Source organism: Artemia franciscana, chromosome 17 (genome assembly GCF_032884065.1).
Source record: "Artemia franciscana chromosome 17, ASM3288406v1, whole genome shotgun sequence".
Taxonomy (NCBI): Eukaryota; Metazoa; Arthropoda; class Branchiopoda; order Anostraca; family Artemiidae; genus Artemia; species Artemia franciscana.
In genome coordinates this window covers 24,504,155-24,525,184 of record NC_088879.1, presented here as the reverse complement: position 1 = coordinate 24,525,184, position 21,030 = coordinate 24,504,155, and the positions used below count along the sequence as shown (strand labels likewise).

At 33.5% G+C, this 21,030-nt stretch overlaps 1 protein-coding gene across 1 annotated transcript in view; it reads right to left on the bottom strand.

The window, feature by feature from the left end:
• The window catches only part of LOC136038043 (structural maintenance of chromosomes protein 1A-like), a 122,691-nt gene that overhangs the window by 55,552 nt on the left and 46,109 nt on the right, over positions 1-21,030 (bottom strand). The window contains exons 8-13 of the mRNA XM_065720992.1: positions 16,731-16,881; positions 14,166-14,298; positions 13,700-13,841; positions 8,697-8,865; positions 6,158-6,280; positions 4,788-4,919 (exon numbers count right to left, since the gene is read on the bottom strand). Of these exons, the coding sequence (XP_065577064.1) occupies positions 4,788-4,919; positions 6,158-6,280; positions 8,697-8,865; positions 13,700-13,841; positions 14,166-14,298; positions 16,731-16,881 (850 nt within the window). The remainder of the gene's footprint in view (positions 1-4,787; positions 4,920-6,157; positions 6,281-8,696; positions 8,866-13,699; positions 13,842-14,165; positions 14,299-16,730; positions 16,882-21,030) is intronic.

The window sequence follows — 21,030 nt, the reverse complement described above, 5'->3', positions numbered from 1 at the left end:
TGATATCAGAATAAAGTGCAGTGTGAAATTATCCGTCTATTGATGAGGAATGTCACGAGCGTTTTTTCATACAGTATTTTATTTTATGTTTTTAGGCCTAAGCTTATCATTTTCAAGGTTTCTTTTTTGTTCTTGCTGAACTTAGGTTTTGCTATATTGCAACTAAATTGGTCCAACAAAACCATAATGTATGTATCTTTGACTTGTACAATTCTGTCATCTCTACCGTTTCATAGTGAGTACGTGTCACCCCGACTTAATTGGCAGCACATAGAGTTCGAGAAACAAAGTAAAAACAAGATTACTTGACTTTTAATGAGTATTAGTGAACCATTGGTGGGGAGGCTGAGAGATTTTGAAAAAAAAAAAAAAAATCAGCTTAATCTGAAGGATTTTTACTTGTTTAACACTCCATTAACAGAGGAAATATATGATGAATACTTATCTAGCTTCCCATTTAGTCTATATTCATCGGTAAGTGTGGTAGAATTTATGGCGGAGCTAGAGGACAGCTTTCACTAATTGCCTAGGTTTACTAGAGAGCTTCGATTCTATTACTTTGCTAGGGAGTTCGAGATTCTGGTAAATAGAAAACAAATATTTGTTCTGTAAAATACCGACCACCCTCTGCGTCAGTCCCAGAATTTTTGAATATATATGAACAATTTTTAGATAAGATTGATGAAAATGGAGATCAGGTCGTGATTATGAGGGATTGCAATTTCGATATCCTGTTTTGTGATAATATAAATTATGAACCGCGTAATCAATACACTCAAGAAAAATCGTATGATTTTCTGCGTTTAAATTTTTACGAAATCGTTAGTTCCGTCATGTGGAATTTTTCCTAGAATAGCAGAGCAAACCGCAACGTTGTTAGATAATATTTTAATTCAATTAATCTTTCCAAAGATGAGTTCTTCTAAATAATGAGAGTGGTCACTGTATAAAATAAAATTGTAGTGTCTGATCTATGCTTAAACCATCGCCCTAAAAATGTGATGAATATTAGAAAGAGGAACTTTAGTAAAATTAAAATTTTTAATCTTAAACATAAGATTTCGGGAATGGATTGGAATTATATTCTGGAATCAAAGTGCACCCAAGAGACTACAGTGATGTTCCTCGAAAAATTTCAAAATGCTTTAAAGAAAAATGTCCGTTGGTGTCTTGTAAGTGTAAAAGATATAATAAGCCTACTAAGCTGTGGATTTCATCAGGTATTTTGAAATCAATACAGGTAAAAAATTTGCTATTTAAAAAATATGTCTCAGAACCGAATCAGGTTAATAAATCAAATTTGGTTAATTATAAAAACAAATTATCAAATTGATTCGTAATGCAAAAAAGCTATATTTTGAGGCTCAGTTTTTGCAATCACAAAGTAGCCAAAAAACGACATGGAGGTTAATAAATTGTTTAGTTGGGAAACATAAAAAGTCTTCACAATCGAGTGAAATGACGGGCCAAGATGGGATTATGGTAAATGACGAAAATGAAATTACCAACGTCTTAAATCATCATTTTGTTAGTATAGGTGAAAAAACAGCAAATTTATCATCGTCATTGTCAGATTATGATCCCCACCGTCCTTAGACAAAAAAATGTTCTGGTCTCCGATCATTGAAGCTGAGGTGATGAACATTGTTACACTTATGAACCGTGGGAATTCTGAAGCATTAGACGATTCATTTTCAAACCTTGTGAAAGCAGTTATACCTGGTATTACAATTGTATTTACACATATAATAAATTTAATATTACACGCTGGTGTTTTTCTCACTTCTTTTAAAGTTTCAAAAGTTATTGCTCTACATAAAGGGGATGACCGTAATAATCCGTCTAATTACCGCCCGATTTCAATACTGTCTGTGCTTACTAAAATTGTAGAGAGAGCGCTATAAAATCGGATATAGAATTTTTTCGAAAAATCAGAATTTTTTTCAAAGCTTCAATTTGGTTCTCGAAAGAGACATGGGACTGAGCATCCTATGATCATTATTAACCGGTTGCTGATTGTGATTGTCTTGACAAAGGAGAAATTCCTACCAGACTGCTCCTGGACATTCAAAAGGAGTTCGACTCAAATTTCTCAATTGATTTTATTTCCAAAGCTTAAATATTCGGGTGTTCATGGGGAAGTGTTAAATTTAGTAAAATTTTATCTTCCTGAGAGAGCATAAGTTACTGTAATTAATAATTCTGCTTCTTCTTTCCTTCCACTATCGTCATCGGTTGGTGTCCCTTAGAGTTCAATTATAGGCCCTCTTTTATTTCTTCTTTATATTAATGATATGTGTTTTACTACAGCATCAGCTTCTCTAGATACACAGTTTGCTGATGATACAGCTGCTTCTGTGTGTGGTAAATCTCTACAAGTGTTTCAAATAAATATTTTCCATGCATACAGTCGTATTTCAAAATAGATTGATGACAATAAACTTTTGCTTCATGAGAAAAAAACTAAACTTATTATTTTTTGTAGAGTTGGGTGTACAAAATCAATTAACATTTGCGTTATGCTTGAATAAGATTTATCCTCTATTGAAAGAATGAGAAGTATTCGTTATTTATGGGTGGTTATTGACGAAGATCTTTCATGGGAGGATCACATCAATGTTGTTTGTGCGAAAGCATCGCGGGGCGTTGGTTAAAATGAACCGGTTCAAACATTTAATTCCGTGCTCAGAACTTAGGCCACTTTATTTTACTTTAGTAAAATCTCATTCTGATTATAGAGGATTGGTTTACCTAAATAAGTCTAATCTTATTCCAACAGCAATGATATGATACAGAACAAGGATGCTCGTGTCCTTAAGTCATTTCTACCGTCTCCTTCCCTTTTGCCAAATAAATCAATTACAAAATTGTTATTTAATATTGTGGATAATCTCCCAGCGAGTCTTAGTGTCCAGTCTTCTATATTTTTATTTAAAGTTAGATTCGACCGTTGAGATCTTCCTACATATTTTTACCAAATGCGCCTGTCTTCTTTACGTCCCAAAATGTCCATTTCCACTCGATATGGGGCTTCGTCTATTAATCCCATTGTCGAAATGTGAGATGTCAAGATTTACCGTGCGGTATATGGTTCCTTTGATTTGGTCTAAGTTTGTTGCATCTGTAGATGTAACATTGTCACTTACTGCCATTAGATCTCGGCTGAGAACATTGCTCATTCAATGCTTTAGAAATTAAAAACTTGTTTTTGTATAGGATTGTAGCTTGTATTTATTATATTTATCACTTTGTGATTGTTTGGATAAGATCTTTCTGCAATCCGTACCACTGTAAGTCTATAATTGGTATTATTGAGTTAGTATTGTCTCAAATGAACGTGTTTGGCAGTAGGTTGGAGTAGCATGTCAATGTTGTTTCTTTAATATGAAAAAAAGGCAAGAATAATTGTGCTATTTCAGTAATGTGATTTATTGTTTTTCGGTTTTGTTTTTCCCCGTTGGTATACGACCTCTGCTCCCCGCCAATGGACAAAATGTGTAAAATTATGTATTTTATTACTATTGTAATACAGAACCTTGAAGCTTGAACCTTGAACACAAGGTTCAACACAAGGTTACTTAAGTACGTACAAGGTTACATACAAGGTTACAAGGTTTACATACAAGTTTACATACAAGGTTACTTAATACGTTATATTGCACGTTAATTACGTGCAATATACTGACGATAAACTAAACAAAACGAAAGTAACAGTACACTTCCTAAAAAATAATAATAAAATCGGCATAAATTTGATCAGCTTATTGACAAAAATTTTATCTAGCTAAAAGAATTCTGTATATGAGCATTTATTTTAGCTTCAAGGTCAGTGCCATATAAAGAAATTATAAGGACTGAAGAAGTCCATTAGTTAAATTTCCTTTGTTTCTAAAATAATTTTTGTACTTATATTATAAAGCTATTATAGAGTAGTTGATATTATAAAGTATAAAGATCCAAGCTATTAGACAATAGCCAAGTTACATCAAGAAGGAATTCGCTTCGAGGAATCGGTCTTGGGACGATACTGGATCAAGTCCAATGACTGGATACAAGGTTTTCTTGATATGGTATTGCACTCAAAGAGAATAATCCCTTAAACATGAGTCTACATTGAGTTTACATGAGTTACAAAACATTAAAGAGTTTACCTTAAACATGGGTATCAATTTGTCAGGTTTTTGAGGACAAATTTTCCTTATGGGTATAAAAATTTCTTAACAAAAAACCGGTCAAATCAGTGAAGCCAAATACTTTTTTTTTTTAGAGTTACAGGTTCCCTCGATTTTGTCCTTTCATACACAGTATTATGAAGAGATCCGCTTTTTTATTACCTCTTCTGAGAATAGCTTCCAATAGGAATTTTGAAACAGCACTGCCTTTATTTTATTTTAAAACCATCAAAAGCAGAAGACTTAACTGCGATCCTGTGTTTAGTAAGCAATAATTTGACCAAAAGAACTTGCTGACATTTCTTTATCTCAGCAGGCAAAGTTGAAGCCTGATTGTGGGAGCTACGACAGTTGAACAAGGAAACATACTTTTTGGCCCAAGCAAGGCCAGAGCAAAGTCCTTATCCTCAAGATATAATCATATTGCATGTTAAATCCATGACTAAAAGCTTTCTGTTACAGATCTCGAAATCTCGATAATCAGCCATTTTCACTTGAAGACTACTCTTGTAATTTATTTTTAAAAAAGAACTGATTTATTTGACATTTTTGTTGAATTTATTTCATATCTAATTAAATTTATTTAATTTAGTTTGATTTATCTAAAGAACTCACCGTCATTTCCTTGTCTCGGCGTGAGTACTTGAGTCTGTTATCGATTCCACTAATTTGGGTCTCAATTGTGGCTAATTCAGATTCTTTTCTCGTCTTTTTCATAGCATCTCGTATTTGACTGGTTAGTGCATCCTATAATTAGGAAGGGCTTACGCACATAAATAACATTGAGCCAAGGACAAAGTTGATAGTGAATAAAGAAAACTCAACTGCAGAAATTGACACGGTATTTGAGTTATAAAATACTATAGTATAGGACGAAGAGACTGGAAAATGACATCTGACGTGTAATTTTGATAATAAATAGGGTATATATAAATAAGAATGGTAATAAGTATGGTATGAAAGCATAAAGGATGAGTGTCATCTGTGTCTTTTTTTTCCTGACATTTGCCTCAATTTTTGCTGCTAATAAAAGAGTCTTGAAAGTCAAAAATTTCTGAAATACAATATCCAAAAAATTATACAGAGAAAACAAGTTTTTATCTTATTTAGGACAATTAAAAGAAATCGAAGAATACACCGAGACTTTCGACTACATATCATGTCATTTAATTTCTCTTTGCGTGTGCTGTCGCTCAACAAAGATTTTGTCGGAGTTTTACGTCCATTGGAAGGGACAATGGAAGCTAAACAAGTAAAAAACAAAATGATTTTTTCATTTTTTTTTAATTTGTGTTTGTGGGTTTTTTCCTGTCTTGCATAGCTCTCTCTGTCACTACGCAGTGTTAAACTTCCTTTTCCTCTCTTGTCACTTGCAGTGTCTGACAGTCACTGTTGTAGGCCAGCTAGGACCCATATGAATTCTATTTCTTAATTTTTTTTTAAGTGAGTAAATTAATTCGTCAAATGAATACTTTTTCTGATGTAAAGGGGAGATAAGGGGATCACACCCCATTTTGATTAGAGGAAGGGGGATTAAGCAATGGCCTTGTAATAGTCATGTTTTCGTATTTTTGACACTCACCCCACCTTTCCACTGTATGTGCCTGTATAGTGTATATACATAACGTGCCAACTTCAGAAAGAATTTTGGGTTATGTTCTAGGCAAAAAATGATGTCGTTTTATAAGATTAATAGGCGCACGGACCTGGAAAAAGGGCAAGAACCAGTGATTCAGATAATTAGCTGTTTATCCTGTCATATAACGGTTCAGTCTTATTGATGAAAAAGGTGACGAAAATATCTCTGTTATGGCGTCGATAAAGAAAAAAATATGTTTTAATTCTGATATATCCACATTATACGTATACTTTACTTTGCTTCTACGATTAATATTAGGAAACACCGGCTTAGCATAATGCTTTTACTACCTTTTTTTTCTGGAGAAAAACCCCATGAGAAGTTTATTGATAAATATGAGACTAACCTTTTTCTCCTTCAAATTAACAAGCTGTTTTTCATCCCAACGTTTGGCTTTTCGTGCCAAGTCCAAACTACCTCCTGATATAATTCCACTTTTCTGATAGAAAGTACCATCCAAAGCTACAGCCTTAAAAAAAACATTAATTTAGGATAAGAAGGCATCTAACTATCACTCTTTCCATGCATAAAAAATGACAAAGACACAAAAATAGAAATTAATAGACACAAGAATTGAAAAAAAAATGCATGTTAAATTTTATGAATAGTAATACGTGTCATAAATAAAAGCTCATTTCAATCCAAGTTTGCACTGCTTAAAATGTATTTCACTGTCTTCTTCTTTTTTTGCTTATGGCCAAGTTACGAAATTTAGATAATGAGCAAATAATTTGAAAAAGATAATTACAGATAAACAAAATTTGGATAGGTTGTAAGATAAGGTTTAATGTAATAAAACTCCTGCAACTTAACTTATTTCAATAAAGTCTTTTAACACACTCCACGTATTTGAAAAAATACCAGGAGCCAAAAGGGCTGTTTGATGACTGGATTTAACCTTGCGGTGACTCAAGTTAAGCTCATTAAGGTCAAATTACTGTTGCTTCATTTTTTACTACTAAATGATTTATTGTGACTACGTCTGATTTTACTATTACACTTTTAGAGTAATACTAATTAAGTTTACACTAGAACTACGTAATCTAGTAGTTCCAAAATAATAGTTGCTTGAATGGCTATATCCTTCAAGTTAGGGACTCACAAACCTTGAAAATTTTACCTGAAACAACAAAATAAGGTGGCTCATCCCAAAAAGACACCATGATTTTTATTTTTCACTGCCTGTGCTTCATTTTTTGTTTAATAATTTATACCCCCCCTCCTAAAAAAAAAAGAAGAAAAAACTGCTAGAAAAACCTCTGTAGATAGACTTGATGGATTCGGACCCAAAAGATATTTCTTAAATCGTCATCGTTTTAACTTCATTCCGCTTCTACTTCATTTTACTGCCTAGAACAGATTTAAATTCCACCCCACACTCCTTCAAAAAAGATAAAAATTGTTTAAGTGGTTTCTCTAGGGAAACTTTAAGAAATAATAACCAATAATTCCGCCTGTGCCATTTGTGGCGCATTAGTGCATCCATAGGGGTTTCGTGGGAACTTATTTGCTCTTACCTGTCGTTGGTTGTGGTAGCTGCATCTAATACAGATGCCCAGTAAATCCACTGTGCTACCAGAGGATGAACTTTACAAAGATCAGTGAAAAAAGGAACTTTTTAATACATCCGACTACGGGAAACTGTCTTTCCTAGAAAAATTCTTCTAGTTCCCACCGCACTTTCGAAAGTAAAAAGGTCAAACCAACGTCCAGCGACGAATTCAGCTTTATAATTAAATGAGCCTTACAGAACCTATTATTAGAATATAGAATAGATTTATTTGAACATCTTTTTGTGATTTCTAGGAAAGCAATGAAAATTTTAATTTAAAACACGCCTTTGTTGTTCTAAATCCACCCTTTTGACAAAAAATTTGAATTTTATTCAAAACTGAAGCTTTAGTTTTACTTTCCCCCTTCGAAGAAAATAAATTCAAAACCATGGAGGAGAATTAACCAACTCTGAAGCCAGAAGGACACCAAATGATAGAGTCCAAGTGCTATCTAACAAAGAAAAGAAAGGTTCTGCCAACTGTAATAGATAAACCATAACTTTTTCCATAATAAACAGATTATCAAATGTTTGCTTTTATTTTCTTACTTTACAGAGCCTCAACTATGAATATGGAATTTGAAAAGGTTACCTCTTAAACTTCTGACCCGTATTCTTAATCCCCAGATTTAAAAATCGCAGAGATTTCCACCTTGCGAATATAGAATTCACACAACTCGAAATATTTGCGTTATATGGACATCTGGGTTTAAAGAGGGACTGTCAAACTCAGGTGCAAAACTTTCTTTAAGACTACTACGCTTCTCCTAGACATTCAAGAGGCAACTAATGTCCTACCTACGAAATACGCAGAGTAGGGTCCTGATACAGATTCCCTTTGTCCCTACAAAATATTGCACATTCAAATTCCTCCAACTTACAACATTGTTTTGTCCCTAATTTCAAGTCCCATTTAAGAAGGGCGTGCTACTTCTAATATTATCGAATTTCGTCGATTTATAACCCGTAACCCATTAGATTTGTAAACCCCAGACTTAAAAGACTTAGTCTTTTAGACTAAGTCTTTAAAAGACTTAGACACACAGAGTGCAGAATTCGATATTTAGAAGTTACATCACAGTATTATTGGTAATAATAACGTCTAAGACTTAGTATTTAAAGACTAAGTCTCTGAAAGACTTAGACACACAGAGTGCAGAATTCGATAGTTAGAGGTTACATCACAGTATTATTGGTTTAAAAGACTCGTTGCAATGATTGATAACCAATTTGGACATTTGCTCCACAAAGTAGCCATCACAGAAGAGAAACGATTAAAAACAGGTCGCTTCCAGCGCAATACAATATGCACAAAAAACTTGGAAATACTAACATCATAACGTAGGCCATCTCCTAATTCATAAGCAACTCTCATCGCATCTTCGGGGGTTTCACAAACAAGGGCATTGCCAGTAACAAAGAGTACAGCGCGCCGAATTTCAGGCGGGTCAAACTGAAGAACATCGTACAGAAGATGAACATTACGTGGTTCTTTTATATCCCTGGAAATAAATTTAATCGTTTACCAAAATCAAAGAGACTCGTTGCCAAAAACAGAGACGCGCATAAATATTAGATTTCATTAACATTGCCTAAACTATAGAAGAGCTGCTACTCCTCTAGATTTTCCCCACATCTTGGATTTCCGGGATATACATAATCGTGTTATATCTTGGTATTTTTACATTATACATTATACAAGCATAGATTTCGCACAAATCATCGATATTTATTTACTCTAAACGAATCGTTAATTATAACATTAAATGAAAAAACTTGTATAAACCGGTTCTATCATGTCCTTACATGTGTGTCCAATCGAAAAATCAATTCATGTCTGGTCTATGGTTTGCCAGGTCTTTATGTGTAACCTTCTTAGTTTGGCTAATAATATTTCGTCGTGGAGGTTGCAAAACACTACACCATGAGTTTCGGTATTTGTAGCTATACTAGTTTGTGAATTGATTTGATTGTGTACGATGGACTTAAAATCCTCAATTTACAATAGAAACACTGCCGAAGAAAATTTTTAAAGATCAAATCAGTTTTAACAGTGTTTGGTTCACTGTTCCAGACTTTAAGGATTGACTTACTGGGGTCACGACTTATTAAAAGTATTGCCACTTTACGCTAAGAAGCACAATGAACTCTCTTGAAAACAAAAATTATGCGAAACATAAAGATAGCTTCCAAAGGGAACGGCAACTATAAACACAGGATCTTAACAATATATTGTTAAAAGGTATATTCAGCATTACCATCAAAAAGTAAATTAAATATATATATATATATATATATATATATATATATATATATATATATATATATATATATATATATATATATATATATATATATATATATATATATATATATATATATATATATATATATATATATATATATATATATATATATATATATACTATTATTATTCAATATTATTTTTTTTTGTCAAACCCCAGAATTTTTTTTGCAAGTGCAACGTGAGATAATGTTCACACATTAGCCTTTAAGAAGCCGATTTAAATAAGCTCATTTCGGTATATTTCGGCATTTTAGCCTGGTATGGTTCATTCTCAAGTTAATAATGTCAAAAAGATGTGTCTTAAACAATAAAGATGACCACCCAACATTCAAAAAGGAGAACTTCGTTCGCCACCAAATACTACCCTTTAAATTTTCAGAAGCACATTTGATAATCTCATTCTGAAATGAACCAAATAACATTTTTTATGTTCAAGCATATAAACATAAGTAAAAAATATTCATCTTTTTTCTCTCTATGATTGGTGCATTCAAATAAAAAATATCAATTATTCTATTCTATCTATCTATTCAAAGAGGAGAACTTCGTTCGCCACCAAATACTACCCTTTAAGGTTTCAGAAACACATATGATAATCTCATTCTAAAATGAACTAAAGAACATCTTTTATGTTCAAGCACATAAACATAAAGTAAAAAATATTCATCTTTTTTCTCCCTATGATTGGTGCATTCAAATAAAAACTATCAATTATTCTATTCTATCTATCTATTCAAAGAGGAGAACTTCGTTCGCCACCAAATACTACCCTTCAAGTTTTCAGAAGTACATTTGATAATCTCATTCTAAAATGAACTAAAGAACATCTTTTATGTTCAAGCACATAACCATAAGTAAAAAATATTCATCTTTTTTCTCCCTATGATTGGTGCATTCAAATAAAAACTATCAATTATTCTATTCTATCTATCTATTCAAAGAGGAGAACTTCGTTCACCGCCAAATACTACCCTTTAAGGTTTCACAAACACATATGATAATCTCATTCTAAAATGAACTAAAGAACATCTTTTATGTTCAAGCACATAAACATAAAGTAAAAAATATTCATCTTTTTTCTCCCTATGATTGGTGTATTCAAATAAAAACTATCAATTATTCTATTCTATCTATCTATCCAAAGAGGAGAACTTCGTTCGCCACCAAATACTACCCTTCAAGGTTTCAGAAACACATATGATAATCTCATTCTAAAATGAACTAAAGAACATCTTTTATGTTCAAGCACATAAACATAAGTAAAAAATATTCATCTTTTTTCCCCCTATGATTGGTGCATTCAAATAAAAACTATCAACAATTTTTTTAGTTATATCAACCATTGATTTCACTAAATCGGTTAAACCGTCCTTCTGACGGTCCGAATACATTTTATAGTCCAATCATGAGAGAAAACTATTATGCATACTAGAAACTTAAATTCGATCCAAAACGCCGGAATTTTAAGCAAATGGAATTTTCTACAAACTAGGCAAGGGTTGAAGATAACAACAGAAACTAAAGATTAAAGATAGCGCAAGTAGGTAGAAAATCAAAGAAATGGTGGTTTTGTACTAAAAATAAACAGACTGTTTTATGCTGAAGAATTATTTTAAAAAATATGAACAACATTTTCTAACAAATAGTTCCCAAGAGACAAGGAAAGAGCGATATTGAAGCCTAAAACCAGCAGAGATAAAGTCAAGCTTGAAACGAAAAGAAATTCTCGCTAATAGATAAATGAACCTCATAACAAACAAAATTAAAAAGAATAATCATACCAAACTTAAAAACAACAAACACTACTATTAATGAATAAATAAAATCTAAAAGGAAATAAATTACCACAAATAAGAACAGGACTACCACCCCTACTCTTGAGGAGCCCGTGCCCTTAGCCTCATTTTTTTTGTACAATAGGTTCCTTTTGGCCCTAAGACTTAAGCATGTATGTTGAAACCGTTTAGGAACAAAAACCTAGTTTGGTCCCATTTTTGGAACTAGTTGCATTTTTTTTTTTCATTAAAGTCTCCTTTGCCCATATGATTTACAGATAAAAAGTCTCAAGCCAATCGTAAATGAAAGGTCCCCTTTCCAGGCTTTCAAGCCATCAATTTTTGTTTCGTTTTAGGATCACCGTGGTCGAGGTTCTTGCTGATGTAAGTTTCAAGCTGTTTAGAACAAAAGTACTTTGGCCAATTTTTCCTTGTATTTTTCCTTGTTTGTAATTTTATGTGCATTGGGATCCCTTTCTTTGCGCCCATTTGTAGGCGAACAAAGCTTTTAATTTTTTTTTCTTTTTGTCGATTGGGTTCTTTCTGGCTCAGGGAGTTACAGATACAAGTTTCAAGCCACTACACAAAAGATTTGTTTTTTCATTTCCTAAGGCCCGTGCTTCCAATTCGATTCTTTTTTTTTGTGCATTAGGGTGTCCTTGGTCTAGAAGTTTATGGATAACTTTCAAACTGTTCCACAAAAACTTGTTGATATTTTATTGTCACCGTTTTCGGGCAAACCAACTTTTCTTTTCCATTTTTTGTTGTTTTCTGGGGGTTCTCAGGCCAACGACTAAGGATATAACTTTCAAATCAATAGGAAAAACACAATTTTAATCGTTTTCAGGTCCCTTTTTAGAAGGGCCCGAGCCTCCGGACAACTTTTGAAGAACATCAAAGTCCTTTTCGCTCCTTTCACACTTACGGGTGCAAGTTTCAAACCAATCGGAGGCAAATATTTCTTTGGTGATTCTGAAGTCGCCTAAAACCCTCCTCCCTTTCAATTTATATTTGAGTTCTTGGTCCAGGCAATAATCCCTAAAAGTTTCAAGCCAATCAAACAGCAAGATCAAACACGCCCACCCTTTTTTTTTTACTTTGAAACTTATCTGTAAACAAAAACAATTTGTATATTTTTTAGTCCATACCAGTGGCACAATAGGGAACGATAGGACTGGTTGCCCTTCAATCACTTCCTGTCTTTAAAAAAGTCAATAGAACTCGAATTTCCAATTGAATGAGTACTGCCAAGTTTATACGACGATCCCTTCCATATGAAGCAGAAAAATTAATAGTAAAGGGGAGACATTTCACTCTTTATCATGTCAATACACTAATATAAACTGGCACTTACTACGATAGAGCCCATACAAGTTATCTTGCAAGAAATATATTTAAAACTTGTAGAAACTAACATTTATTTTTAAAATAGCAAAGTTTTAGTTTTTGCTATATTGAGAGGTTTATGTTAAAACCAAGAGAACCATGTTAAAAAATGTTGTTGGGCTAAAAAAAAATATTAGTGATAACATTTTTTAAGCAGAAAAATTTTGCAGCTGGTCGTTTCCAGGCTTTCTTGAAGAAGACAAATCAAATTAACAAAACCAAAGTAGTTGCAAACCATCAAAGAATCAAAATCATTTCTCTAGTGTATAACGGATATATATCTAGAACACATCCAATTCTTTTTTCAAATATATTCTGTGTTAAATAATACACAGTTTATCCTTTATCGTTTTAAACACTGAGAGACAGTTTTACCAATAAATTTGGATTTACCATAAAATAGAGTAGCTTCCATGGACAAAAGTGTATGGATGAAGGTTTAGTAAAAAAAAAACAGCAAACACTAATAGCCAAACATAGTCAAGCTCACACATTTGGTCAACAAATCAATATAAGTAGAAAAAAATAGAACAAAAAAAAAAATGAAAACAGAACCAAGGTATAAGTACATCGACAAAATTTGGTAAGGGGACGGGAGAGGCGGCTTGGTGTGAGTAAAACGCAGAAAATAATATTAGCAGCTAGAAAACTCCGTCTGAATTCAAACTGATTAAGGTTCTAATATTTCTTTTGTAGGGACTGTAAGGTTTCAGCTGAGTTAATAGAAAAGATAAAGGTCAGTTTATACGAAAACTTATACCCTATCTCCAAAGCATCACGTGCTGCTACTAGATAGAGGCACAGTCTCGGACACAGGGGGATAGCCAGGCTACTCTATACAGGAAGATAAGATGAAAAACAACTTACCTAAGGCGTTCCTTCAAAGGCTTAGTCTTAATATAGTCAAGAGGCAAAAAGGTTTCTGGTTCCAACATTTGCTCTTTCAGGTACTGAATACAAGACCTGGCAGTCTTCTCCGTGTCAACGACAATAGCTTCAACATATTTACCTATAAAACAAAAAACATGGATATAAATAAAAATAAAAGAAAAAAAAATCAGGAATGAAAATTGATTAACAAAAAATTGTGCACCAACAGTTCCTTTTACCTCACTATTTTACAATGCCCCACTGAACACTAAATAACGTTTCTTATAAGCCAATAGCATATAAAATGCACTTCACAATCTATATATAAATAAAAACAAAAAGTTTATCTTCTTCCTCATTTTGTCCATTGTCTCTTCTATGAATTTCATAAATTCAGTCATTCTACTATTCAGAAAAGTGGTATTTCTACTACTTAAAGAAAATATTTTTTAAACTTGCTTACCAAGTAATTTGGTGACAGCAACGTGGTATCTTTTGTGCGTCGGTTGACACATGTTGATCATCCTGTCGAACACTCCAGGGAACATTCGCTTGAAATTTTCAACGATCTCTGTCTTCTTTCGGCGTCGGGAATCCTGTAAAACGCAAAAAAACATCATCTTTTAGCATTGGAATAGCTATAAGCTAACATGAGCATGCCAATATAGAAAAAAATATAAATAAGATAATGTAAGGATATGAGCTGTCCTAGTCAAGGGGTTAGAAGGCACAGAACTTGCAATACTGTGTCCTTCAGTGCTGGGCTCCAAGTGCTGATGTCGCCGATTATTTCGTTTCAGACAGGCGTCAGTGAAGTAACTGTAAGTTATGCTAGGCTCAACCCAGCTCTAAAGGGGTACATGGAGAAACCTAGGGATGACAAACAGGAATGGTATACTAATGAATAAGGTGGCTGGCCCCCAGACCCCCATTGCACTTCTTGGTTGTAGCGCAACGAAACAGATATCAGCCCCATCGGTTTGGACTATGAAGCCTAGTACGATTTTTTTATTATTATCTATGTAATGCAACGATATGTGAACAGCAGCAACAACAAAGATCCGAAGTAGCAAGTACTATTTCAACATCACCACAATAAGACGAAAGGAAATCAACCAAAAAGTAAAATAAGTCACTAAAATGACAAATAAAATACCGATCAAAGGAATTTAAGATATATTTCTATTATTGAAATAAAATCGCATTTCTTTCTAATTTCTCTAGAATAGTTTCCAAGTTTTCTTGGTAGAGAGGAAGAACGAGACACTAAAAGCTGGACTGCAAGCATTTCAGTATATAGCCCATGCATAAAGTTTAGGTCAAAAATTGACCAATTGACTATTTTCCAGTTAAGCATTTTCCTGTTTACTACACAAATTTGTCAACTCTTCTATTTAATAGATGTTGTCTATTTTATAAAAAACATCAGCACTACACATTGAACATTCAGTTTCTGAATAACAGAAAAACAAAATACAGTTGTCTGTCAAGTGCAAAACTGATTAAGTCTGCTTTTTACTTTTTTGTCTTAGATTATAGCGTCAAAGCACTTATTCATACACCATTTTCTTAAAAAATGAAAGCAAACAAGTTTTGCCATTCGAATACTCAAAAAAATCTTAAAGCCCAGTTTGACAAAGTTCATATTCTAATTCAATGGAAAGCACACTTTTGCTGATACTTTCTGCCTCTACATACCTTCTCCTTCTTCCTATACCATTTTTAGCTCTGTCCATGGTTCACAGATCTTCACAGCCAAACAGAAATAGGGCATAGCTTTTTTCGTTATACAGACACAAAATAGTGGCCAAAAAAGTAAGAAATGCATACTCTATAATCATGTAAATTTCAACTCGACAACTGAAATTTTACTGTTCAAATTTAAAGAGTATTAGCATATCCGAGACTATTACGACAAAAAAAAAGTCAGGGCAGGGGAAAAAAAGAAGGGCTCCACCTTAGAACTCCACCAGATAAATCATCCAAAAACTACAAGACTAAAGTATAATCTGGACCTGAAACATATGGGTTTCAAGTGACTTTTTTTGCAAAAATAAACAAACTCCTGAAAGGTTTCCACTTTTTAGGTTCAAATATTTAAACGCGTTCATCATGAAAGGTGTTTTTGAGGCCTTGTTGTCACCTCCCACTGCTCAATCGGGCCTTCAACCCTCCCCCCTCACACACACACACACACTTGTTATCTAAGAAAGTGGAGAAACCATTAAAATATGAACTAAGGAGGTGTAATTTAGAGGCCACTGATGAAACTGTCGAAGATCTGGAAGATGCAGCTAGACGGCAGAAGAGTAAAATACTGTCCCGGCATGTTAATAAATCCAGAGGGAATAGTCAATCTGGACAAAATTTATTTTGTGAGGAAGAATTAGTGACAGTATTAAAAGGATTAAAAAGCAATAAGGCAATAGGTGCTGATAGTTTCGTTAATGAGTTTCTTAAATATGGTGGCTTATGAGGTTAGAAATAAGCTACTGAAGATTATGAATATGATTTTGAAAAAGGGGAAGTACCTAGCGATTTTAGGAAAACTCTAATGAAACCCCTCTATTAAAAAAGGTGATAAGAGTGAATTTGGTAATTATAGAGGCATTTGCCTTGTTTTTGTATGTAGCAAATTACTTAGTATGATAATACTTTTTAGATTTAGATATATTGACCAAATTTTGACTCTTAGATTACTAATTGAGAAGCACTGGAATACTTGAAGCGGTTGGTATTGGATGATATCATAAAGAAAGATTTAACGGAAACGTAAACCTCTTGGTAAGGTGTAAAGAGGGAGACTTTGAATAGATTAGAATGGAGGAGGAGCGTGTACAGCTGAATTGTCCTCAGGTGGCTTGGTGCTACAGTGAGTTCTTAGTAGTATTAGTTTAAGAGTGGTCTGTTTCTCATCTATAAAGAAAAAAAGACAAAGGTTACTTAAAAACTACATTATTCTAGCCACGCCAGGGCAATAAGGTCATGGGCTGTTACACACCATGACAGAGAATGGATACAAACTTACCTCGTGTTTATCAACACGAGCATCCCCAAGTTGTTCACCTATGGCAGACAATTCTTGTTCAAGACTTGAAATTTTATCTCTTGAATCAACAACTTCTGATCTCAGCTCAGTTCTCAAACGATTTTGCTCCACCAATGAATTCTCATATTGTCTAAAATATAAAACTTTTATTGAGGTATGAAATTTCAATAATACAAAGGATATTTCCATTTTTTGGCCTTTATGAAATTAGTAGAATCTAAAAAAAAAAATATCTTAAGGATTCATGTGTAAAACCCTTTATTTGTAATGAAAAACGGTCATATCAGCACTTGAAGTGAACATATCGCTACACTAGAATGAAACTATTCTACCTTCAAATGGGCTCCAATTGCAACTATCTTGTGTAAAAAAAAAAAAGTAGAAAATGGATTAGGAGTCTATCTTGTGCGAAATATTTTGCTCAATTTGCAGTCAGAATTGGCACCAAGCCACAAGATCTCTTCAAAATTGCACCTTTATTTAGCGATAGCTAAAACATTATATTTGTGATCTCATCCAGCATGGCACAGATGCTCAAACTCTTTCGATGAATGGAAACACTTAGCTTACAAAACACACAGTATTTTTTCTTAATCTACATACCAGGCACATCAGAACATTCCGAATATCCAAAGAAAATTCGATGTATAATTGTATACGTACAACAAACATCTTGCCTAGCTGCTTTATTGTTTGTACTTTGGTGCTTCACCATATTTGATTTTGCTTAAATATTCCCATATCAGAAGCTAATTCACACGTACAGTATTGTTATTTTTCGCAAAACCTGTTATGCAGTAAGTACTGGACACAACGGAAAACAAGGAGGGAAAAAGAGGAAAGAAAACAAACTCACTTCTAAACAAATAAATATAAACTGCACTTAAACAAATAACGTCTAATAGCAAGTTATATTTACATTATATACAAATTTTCACTTTTCAATTGTACACGACATACTAGAAGAGGTTACCAAGGATAATTCACTTTCTGATTATTACATTTTCTTTTAATTAATTTAATTTCATTCTAATCTTCATACTTTTTTTAATCTGCATATTAATTTTAAATATTGGGCCATAGAAAGCGCTGATACAATAAGCAACTATCAATCCTGTAGGTAATCTGTAAAAAAAAATAATCCCAAGGGAAAAACACTCCTATATAATTAAAAAAAAAATTAATTATACAAATTAATAAATTTAAAATACAAAAAAAAACATTCAAGTCTCACGACACATTAGCAATCGATACTAAGTCTGATTAACTATCTTTGCCTTTTTTTTTTATTGAATGAAGATATAGTCTCCTCAGGATCAGCTACTCTAATCGTCTGATCTATCCTAGAATTTCGAAACAACGGAAGAGATTGAAGCAGGCATATCACAAGGAAAAAGAAGCATGAGGAATTTTTTCTAACCCCTGGTTTAGTAAACATTTCTCAAAAAGAGACAACATACAAAATGTGAGGAAAGGCAAATGAATTAAAAAAGCATGCAAGAAGATCTTGGTTAACACATAATTTTGAAGGAACTCTAGATACACACGCAGAGGCAATTCTACTAGAGATTAAATAAAAAACAAGTTTTTTTAAATGAAAGTAAGGAGCAACATTAAAACTTAAAACGAACAGAAATTACTCGTATATGAAAGGGGCCTCCTTAACGCCTCGCTCTTTACGGTAAAGTTTGACTCTTTCTCTTAACTCTATTTTTAAAACAGCAAGAAACTTTAGCATAAAGAGCGGGGCGTTGAGGAGGAAAAGTCCCTTTCAAATACGGAGTAATTTCTGTTCGTTTTAAGTTTTAATGTTGCTCCTTACTTTCATTTAAAAAAACTTTTTTTTATTTAATTTCTGGACGTTTTTGAATTAATGCAGGTTTTGATCTTGGCTCTCCGCACATAAATAATTCAAACGAAATTCGCATTTTAATTAATTGCAATTAATCGGAAGATTTTGAGAAAAAAGGAGTGAGGGAGGAGGCCTAGTTGCCCTCCAATTTTTTGATTATTAAAAAAAACAACTAGAACTTTTAATTTTTACAAACGTTTTCATTGGTGATAAATATACGTAACTTACGAATTAATTTACGAAACGAACTTCTATATTCGTATGTTTTTATTGCGTGTATGAGGGGGTTCAACCCTCGTCGATACCTCGCTCTTTACCCTAAAGATTAAATTTTGTCCCAGTTCCTTAAGAATGAGCTCTAAATCATAAAAGTCGTGGAATAAATAGTTGAAATTACTAAAAATACTTTAACGTAAAGAATGAGGTATAACGAGGAGGTAAGCCCCTCATATGCGTAATGATTTTTTTTCGTTTTAAGTTTTAATGCTGCTCCTTATTTTCAGTAGAGCAAACTTTCCATATTTATTTTTTCTTTTTTTTTTCAAATAATGCTAGAAAATCCTGCGCCGCCTTCATTGAAATTCTCTTCCCCCATGACAAGTTTCTCCATGGAAATATCCTCCCACGTAACCCCCCCTCAAATCTCCCCCTAAACAAAAAAAATCCCCCTGAAAACGTCTGTACACTTCCCAGTAACCATTACTATATGTAAACACAGGTCAAAGTTTGTAACTTGCAGCCCCTCCCACGGGGACTGCGGGGGAGTAAGTCGCCCTAAAGACACAGTTATTAGGTTTTTCGACTATGGTGAATAAAATGGCTATCTCAGAATTTTGATCCGGTGACTTTTGGAAAAAAATGAGCATGAGAGGGGGCCTAGGTGCCCTCCAATTTTTTTGGTCACTTAAAAAGGACACTAGAACTTTTAATTTCCGTTAAAATGAGCCCTCTCGCGACATTCTAGGACCACTCAGTCGATACGATCACCCCTGGGGAAAAAAACAAACAAAAAAAAACAAAAAAAAAACAAATAAACACGCATCCGTGATCTGTCTTCTGGCAAAAAATGCGAAATTCCACATTTTTGTAGGTAGAAGCTTGAAATTTCTAAAATAAGGTTCTCTGATACGCTGAATCTAATGGTGTGATTCTCGTTATATTGTATGACTTCTAGGGGGTGTTTCCCCCTATTTAATGAAATGAGGCAAATTTTCTCAGGCTCGTAACTTTTGATGGGTATAACTGATCTTGATGAAACTTATATATTTAAAATCAACATTAAAATGCGATTCTTTTGATGTAACTATTGGTATCAAAATTCCATTTTTTAGAGTTTCGGTTACTATTGAGCCGGGTCGCTCCTTACTACAGTTCGTTACTACTAACTGTTTGATATAAAGTTAGAGGATGTGAGAGTAGAACCGATTTGAAGACAACAATATATATGATACTTCCTACTGACTGAGAACCCAGGAGCCAGAGACTGGACAGTGCGCAATGTCATTAGGACAAAAAGAGGTGCTATGTCATTAGGGCAAACCGAGGTGCAATGTCATTAGGATATGTTGGTGAGAAGTGTGGAATACTTTCCCAGATAAAATAAAAGAATCAGTTTGCTAAGTACGTTTCAAAAAAAAAAAAATAATTACGAGTATCTAATTGAGTAGACTAAAAAGTTGTTTATTCGTTTTGGGTGGTTTAGTTTTTGTAGTTCTTTGTTTATTGTTGTGTGTTGCTTGTTTAGATTTTCTGGTAAATATTCTGTAAATAAGGTATGTGTCCTGTGTGGAGCAATAACTTTGTTTAGTGACTTATTTCTTTTCTTAAATTCCAGTATTGACCGTTTACAGCCTGTGGCATATTGGGACTAGAGAAATATGTGTGTATTGTTTAATTTTTATCAATAAATCCATTCAAGTCAAGTAAGATTCTCCAGTTGAAAAAGAGTAATTATCAACGTAAAATTCAAGACAAGGGCTTAGGCACTCATATTGCATATTTTTAAAAATTTCAGAAAGTCGTTCAGTAGTTCGGCTAGAATGTCATCGTTCAGTAGTTCGGTTCAGTAGAATGTCATCTTCATATGACAAAGGAAAGGTATTGATACCATTAGAAATGCAGGAAAGTGGATAATGTTCTGTGGACAAAATAACATAGTTGCTTAATAGAACGAGAATAGCAACTGCGCCTTGGTTGGTTCCTCTTCGAACAGAGATTCTTCTATCCTGAGGAATCAGCTCCTAAGATTTCGAAACAGGGACCTCAAGACGGATTTGAAGGCAAGAATACACTTCACAAAAAAGATTTAAACCTCATTTAGCAACAAGAAGGAGCACTTCTGCATGAACGAAGGATCGAAGGCTCGACAGACATCAAGTCCTCCAAGAAACTAGGAAGTAGCAGAAGTATCGGCTTCATTGAGCAAGT